The sequence below is a fragment of the Limulus polyphemus genome, unplaced genomic scaffold, assembly GCF_000517525.1.
Source record: "Limulus polyphemus unplaced genomic scaffold, Limulus_polyphemus-2.1.2 Scaffold6582, whole genome shotgun sequence".
In the NCBI taxonomy this organism is placed as follows: domain Eukaryota; kingdom Metazoa; phylum Arthropoda; class Merostomata; order Xiphosura; family Limulidae; genus Limulus; species Limulus polyphemus.
This window is the reverse complement of record NW_013672192.1, coordinates 38,244-46,016: the sequence shown is the minus strand read 5'-3', so window position 1 is coordinate 46,016 and position 7,773 is coordinate 38,244. Positions and strand designations below refer to the sequence as shown.

The 7,773-nt window shown below is 32.2% G+C and overlaps 1 protein-coding gene across 1 annotated transcript in view; it reads left to right on the top strand.

The window, feature by feature from the left end:
• Positions 1 to 2,591: 2,591 nt before the first annotated feature.
• Positions 2,592 to 7,773, top strand: part of LOC106473873 — a 25,534-nt gene continuing 20,352 nt past the window's right edge. Inside the window, exons 1-4 of the mRNA XM_013934560.2 lie at positions 2,592 to 2,723; positions 5,092 to 5,138; positions 5,785 to 5,899; positions 6,446 to 6,552. Coding sequence (XP_013790014.1) covers positions 2,640 to 2,723; positions 5,092 to 5,138; positions 5,785 to 5,899; positions 6,446 to 6,552 — 353 coding nt within the window. The 5' untranslated portion in view covers positions 2,592 to 2,639. The remainder of the gene's footprint in view (positions 2,724 to 5,091; positions 5,139 to 5,784; positions 5,900 to 6,445; positions 6,553 to 7,773) is intronic.

The window sequence follows — 7,773 nt, the reverse complement described above, 5'->3', positions numbered from 1 at the left end:
GATGTTGGCATCATAATCATTGACATCTAGGATGACTATACTGTTTCTTTTGTCTGCTGGCAGAATCGTGATTGTATTTTCCCACTTGAGATGGTTCAGTACGCTATTTCTGTTTAGTGATGTTATGTTTAGGTTTCTTGGCATTCCTGAGGATGGAGTAAGTTTGATGTTGAAATTCTTCAGCCATAGTTATTGGGAGTTTTGTGCAGCAGATTTTAAGATTGTAGCTATGTCTACAGTTGGAAGTATGCTAGGTTATATAATGAAGTTTAGGCTTAGGTCAAGGATTTTATTTTCTGTATCACGTAGTGTACTTGAACTGAATTTTCAAATTATGTTGGTAGTTGTAGGATAATTGTTCTTGGTAAGTTTGTTGAATTTTTGGACTTGTTTCTTCTTGGTATTTTCCAAGTTGGATGTGTAGCATTTGGTATAAAGGTTTAAGATATCCAAATGTCTTGTATTTGTGGTGAAATGTTGTATAAACTCAGAATGTTGTGTTCCAGTTGTCTTGATTAGAAGGTGCCTTTTTTGTATGAGCAGCCTGTGGCTACCAATGGTTAAAGCCACCTGCAGCCATTCCACCAATCAGAACTAGGGATAAACAACCAATCACAATTCATCCTCCACAGTCCACCAGGATACTATATAAGACAGCTTCCACACACTGACCTTAAGATAAAAGGTGGAAGACTTTTGAAACATTGTATATATATTTATTAAGTTGAGCTAGTCAAGGCAAATTTAACATTTTAGTACTAACCATGAATAATCACAATTTAGAGCTACTTTATCTCTGAATGCCTCTTGAAAGCCTTTTCAGTTTTTGGAAATGAAATACAACTTAGTCAAGTTTAACAAGATCTGGAAATGCAACAACACTATAACTGACTTAAATATATCTTCTCAAAGGTTGGTGGTTCCAGTTTATTTGAAGCATGCACACTCATAGTGGAGTGGATAGAAAATCTGATTCTCTGTTTATACATTTTGAAGCAGCTTATGGGTGGCCAAAAATACATGTATTTATCATATTTTCAAAATATCATTTGAGCAGATAATAAAAATTTGTGATTATGGTTTCTGAAAGTGTGGCATGAGTCACTGATGATACTGACAAGAACTACTTTCTAAAGGTCAGTGTGGATATTAATTTGTCTGTTTTACTGATAATTGCATGATAGGTCCATCCAGACAGTTTCCAAGATAGAGACTGTTAATGACACAGAGATATCAAGTTGTATCAAAACATATGCTGCATATATCACTGGCATTTGCATACAGATAACTTGTGGGTAATGCCTTTCATTGCGTACTGGATAATCCGTCTCAAAAACTCAAGAATATCATCTATCCGTCACCAAAAATCACATCTGAGGGAATCAAATAAAATTCAAGAGTTCTTACAAATCATGAAATTATGAGTAGGTATTGCATCAAGGAAGTTTGATGTGTATAAACACATATATATGTTTATTTTATAATGTTATTCTGACTGGAAAATTAATTGATTTTGTGCTTTAGTGTGACAAATTCTTACGTAAAAAATAAACTTCTAAAAGCATCATCTTTATCTAGAAGTTTTTCATTAACAGTTCCATAATTTCTCTACATAACTTCAAAACAACCCGACATCGTACAAGAACACTTGATTACTGTGCGAGACGATAATGTTTCAGATGTTATCTAAGCCTAGCTTAATACAAATTTTGTAATTTTTTTTTTTTTTGCTGACTTTATGATAATATAAATAAGTTAAAGCAAGGTAAATTTAGAAACCAAATAATGTGCAGAACTGGTGTGTTTTTAAGATGTTTTTGTTTCATCTTATGCTGCTAGACATTTTAAACAAATTTTAGTTAAGTTTTCTTCTATCTACCTATATTTACCTAACTATCCAATTTCTGTTGTTTTACACTTGTATATGTTACTTATCCATTGATTCAGTTGTGTCTAAAGTATTTATTTGCCTGGTTATCTGTTAGTTTTTTTCTCTGTTTATCCTGTTAAATATCTACTCTCTAGGTTTTGTAATCTATCTTAATTTCTTTGCCTGTGTAATCTGCTAAATCTTAATTTCTTTGCCTGTGTAATCTGCTAAATCTTAATTTCTTTGCCTGTGTAATCTGCTAAATCTTAATTTCTTTGCCTGTTTAATCTGCTAAATGTTAATTTCTTTGCCTGTGTAATCTACTATATGTTTTGTTTTTTACCTATTTAATCTACTAAATGTGTTTGTTATTCTTTCTGTTAAACTTTCAGTTTCTTTGCTTCCTTATGTTCGTCAAAATGCTTAATATTTTGATCGGTTATAATACTTTTTTATGTTATTAACTTAGCTTTCAGTTTGCATACCTATGCTTTCTTAGTTAATTATTTGCTTATAACTAGCTATCAGACAATTATCAATGCTTATACAATCTGCCAACTGTCACATTGCTTACGTATGATTTTTAAGTTTCTTTCAGTTTGAATACTTATATTTGATAGCTCTTTCTTGTTTCCAGCCTCTGTGTGTGTGTGTGTTATTTATTATGTCACTTAAAATTATATCAGTTACTAAGTGATATTTTTGTTCACCATCCAACAGAGAGAGTGATCAGGTGCATCAGGTGTTTTCAAGAGTTGTAGGTGTGGCCATGAGATCAGGAAGGAACCTGACTGGACAAAAAGCTGGTTCCCTTAGGCTTAAGTTAAGCCTTGAGCCAAACAAGCACATTCTAGTATGTATACACATTTAGTGAATCTTATTTTTTACAGAAATTCAGTAAGATAGAAACATCAGAAAACGGTACTTTATCCGGAATCTTTGTTTTACTGATGTAGAGTCAACCACAGTGTAGGTACAAGAAGCAGCATAAAAAACAACCATTAAAGTTTTGAAGAAAATACTAAATTTATTCAACCTTGTATTTTACAGCATCTTTATTAGTGCTCTATACCTAATACATTTACTCAACTACCATATTTGCCCGAATATAATGCGCACCCAATTTTGAAAGGCTTAACTGAAGAAAATTTGTTTTTTACACATTAGTTGTACAAAATGTATTGAATAGTTTTTAAATACAGTAAACAACTATCGATGTATTAAACAAGCTGAAGTACCTGTCCTTTGTTCAGGTTATGAACTTTAAAAAATGAGGAGTGGATGCTATGATAAATAACACAAAAATCCTAACTTTTACACAGTTTATTTATAACGTAACATATTAATATAGTATTCATTGTTACCTCGCTAACAGTTTTGTATAAGCTTTAAAAACTCAATATTTGTATGCTTAAAACATGGTATAAATTGTGCGATACCAAAGTAGTGGCAGTAGGTGCGCTTCCTGTCACCCAATTTCAACAATCAGCTCTTAATGTCCTTCCACAGTGTTTCATGTGATTAATTAATTGACAGTCAATAGCCACATAAGTGTCTTACGGGCTGAAGTTGTAAGGTCACCGGTCAAAGTAGAGACTGGGTATAACTCAAGAAACACTCTTCATATCAACATTATGGTGGCTGTTGTAGCATAAACTTCATCTGAGTTTGTATTTTTGCAATAATGGTAGCCATTTTTTCATTGCAGCCTTCATAGAGATATATAAAATATTTGTGTGTCCTTCCTTCAACACTGTGTGTATGTTGTGTTGTAGAAAATTGAATAAAGTTTGTTTCCTTTTGTGGTGTAAAGACGTGACGCCATCTGTGAATGTAATTAAAGTTAACTTACGTCAAATATAATATATGCTCAATAGTAGCAATAATGGGGAATGGATAGGTTGTGAACCCCAATTAACATGCCCCTTGTTCCAAACTATCACCCTACAAAATTTGGTTGAGATTGACCCGGTGACCTAGGATTAGTTAGATAACAAACAGACAGACATACAGATTATTTTTTGTCAATTTTACAAAATTTATTGAAAAGTTTATGCTTGGTAATACACTAAGCTAATCATTCGTCTTCACATAAATCTTCGTCATCACTAAAATTGTTCCTTTCTTAAACTTTTGCTTCATCCTCTTCAGATTCCTACATCATGTCATCATCCATTCATTGCATTGGATATGCAATATTTTCTGAAACCTTTAATGATGCTTTAATGATTTTTGGTGGTAGCCTTTAGTAAGTACCTAACAAAATTGATTGTGTGCGAATATAATGTGCAGTCAGTATTCTGGGAGGTATTTGGAGAAAAAAGTGTGCATTATATTTGGGCAAATATGGTAGTTGTTTTACAGGATTTTTTGTAGTCCTATATACCTATTACATTTACTCAGCCTCTATATTAGTGCTCCAACCAGTTGTTTTATAGCATCTTTGGTAGTGCTTCTTAACTGACATTTACTCAATCAGCTGTTATACAACATTTTTATTAATGTTCTATACCTAATACATTTACTCAGCCAGTTGTTTCACAACATCTTTGGTAGTGCTTTGTACCTAATACATTCATAAAACCATTTGTTTTGTGGCATCTTTGGCAGTGCTTTATTCTATTGCATTTGCTCAACCAATTATTTTACAGCATTTTAGTAGTACTCTAAACATATATATATTTCCTCGACCAATTATTTTGCATCATTTTTAGTAGTGTTCTAAACATATATATTTCCTCGACCAATTATTTTACATCATTTTTAGTAGTGCTCTAAACATATATTTGCTCAACCAATTATTTTGCATCATTTTTAGTAGTGTTCTAAACATATATATTTCCTCAACCAATTATTTTACAGCATTTTTAGTAATGCTCTAAACATATATTTGCTCAGCCAGTTATTTTACAGCATTTTTAGTGGTGCTCTAAACATATATATTTACTTAGCCTCTTACTGCACAATATATTTTTGCTCCACAAATAATGCTCTTTATTTGTGCTTTACAACTATTAGCAGCAGATCTGTTTTACAACAAAGTTTAGCTACTGTTTATCTGTCTAATATGTCAGCTGCCTATACCATAAAATAAAGACTCTTTTTTTTGTGACTTTCTTGGTAAATATGGCTTTGCTTTATACCAACTCGTGTGTGTGTGTGGTTAACTGAACAAATTCATGAAGCTTATCAAGTAATTTCTATATTTACATTTATTCCAGGACTCAAACCATTTCTTAATTTGTGGGCGTATTGATTATTCACATGAGTAAGTATATAAATTAATCTTCATTTCTTCACTTACCTTTTGTTTTCTTAGCATGTCATTAAGATATCTCATTATGCTCTGATACTAATGAAGGTGTGGTTGGTATTCCTCGAAAATGGTGTAGCATGGTGACATGTAGCTGTGAAAGTTACTGTTTTCTTCCACTAAAAGAAAGTATAACTTATGTTTTTTTTAAAAAAGGACATAATAATAAAATGTTTAAAAGGTTTACATGCTATCTACTTCATGGATTTTTTAAACTATTGCTGCAACAGACTGTGCTATTTGTATTGCTCTCATGAGCCTAACTGTGCCGCTTGTATTTCTTTCATGTGTCTAATTGTAGTTATTATTGTGTTGTGTTGAAGTTGAGTGTTTTTAGTTTATTTCGTTTTTTCACTTTTACACTTTTGAGGTGTTTTAATAATTAACTCCAAGAAGTCATGCTTGAGGAGGCCATTTAAGCAGACAGATTAAAAGTTTTCTGAGTACTGTAGTAGTGACATAAGGAAAACACAAAACAGAGATTCATAAAGCAAAGAGACTAAACATTTTCCTGAACACAGTTGTAGAAGAAGAAAAAAAAGATCTGTGTTTATAAATTATGCTTTTTATTTGGTAATTTAGAGTTATTAATTTTTTCCAGAAAATTCCAATATTTCATAGATGGATGTCGTCAAATTTATGTGGATAAGCAGGTAGTTTGTATCTGTGATCAGACTGGAACTTTCACCTTGCTTCTGGCTTCAGTTCCAGAAGCTGTAAGTACAGAGTTTATTGAAAATAAGTATGAATGTATTTATTTGTTGACTTCTTTTCAATTGATTGTGAATGTTTCAGACTTTACTGTATTGTATAAGTTAACAGAAAAAAAGATTTAACTGTTTTGTTATATAAATACGGAGTACTGCAAAACCTCTTTAGTAATTAGAAGCTATATAAGCTATGATGAAAAACTGTTGTTGTAAAATCGTTTTCTAAGAATTGTGTAATTCAGTGTAAAAAATGTAGTCCTGAAATATGATTATTTTTGTTTCATTTTCTCTACGTTAACATTAATTTCTTCTGCACATAACTTACACAGAATGAGCTGTTTTTTTCCTTTAATACTTAACTTAACTTAATACGTTTTCTACCCACGGGTGACTATATTCGTGCATCATCTGTGGTTTTAACGAACATTACTTAAATCATGTATTTAATGTGTTTTATTAGTGCTTTTAGAACACCATAATGCACAAGCTTTGAACATGTGATATCTTTATGTATATGCTGAGTATTCTAGTTGTAATTTGACATACTTTCAGACAACTGAAAGCCTTCTAAATGGCTTTGAAATGATTGCTGGAATTGGCTGTGCCATTTGTGTTTCTCTCTTGTGCCTAACTTTAGTTATCCTTGTGTTGTGTTGGAGGTGAGTGCTTTTTGTTTTTCATGGCAGAAAAACTTTAAACTAATTTTGCAAAAGCATTTTTACTGTAATAAAAGTTATTGGCTCTTAATTAGAGAAGGATCAATTTCATCTCAAAATTAATTATGGATTTATAATGTAATTTATCTTTTTAAAGTTGTATTAACTTATAGCATCAAGAACTTCGTGCTAGTTTGTTAGGCTGCACCATTTTTGTTAATATTTATGTTACCTTTACTTTCTATATAGTTAGCTTGTTTTGAACAAAAGTTTTCAAAAAATGTCTTTGTTACTGGTTAACACATTGCCGACGGGTTACGAGTTTACTCCTGTTTCATGCAGAGTGTCTTTGTGTGCCATTTGTTAAAATGTTGAGTTTGAAAGGAGTCGGATGTGTTTTATTTGTTCATAACTCAACTATATTTTTATTATTTATTTGAAACTTACAAAGTATTTACATGAAGACACCTAGTAAATGTTTATAGTATGGTGTCTTGTAAAACATTTTCCTGTATGGAATGGAACCGCACAAAACTTGCATATGTATCGAGCTTCACTTCTTTTCCCATGGCAGTACAAACTCTGCAAGCTCTGGTAGGAAACTTCTTTTTTCCTGTAGATGAAATGAACACAGTAATATGCTGCTTCATGACACCAGACAGTCTTCCTGGGGGATCCTTTTGTGGGGCTCTCTTTATACCTTCAGATGATGGACCCGGTTCGTTCCTCACTAGTCCCAATAAGCCTTCTTTCTCTTTGTCAGTAATCCATTATCTTGCCACAGAGAGGAGGAACTGCTTATATTATATTTGTTTCTGTTGATTCAGGGCTTTGTAAATTATATGAATTTAAAAGGCTGCAATTTATTTGATAAAGTACTACCTTTTTTGTCCATTTCAATTTTTATCTGAGAATGGTGTAGTATGAGAGGTACTGATTTGCACAATCGACACCTTTCATGTGGACATTGTATTGGAGAACACACACAGTTTTTTTTATTCTATTCTATTTTTCTTTCCCGTGATAGAAACAGATGAGTCATGGATTTGAAACCATTCTCTCTCTTTATCTTTCCATATGAAAACGAGAACATCACCTTTTACACGGAAAGCTGTTTCACCTGTTTTTTCATTGTTGAAACTTCAAGCTTGGTGGCAACCCTCTGTTCACTCTGATTGTTCCACAGACACTTGTTTTATGTTCTAGAAACAGGTTTGCAATGGA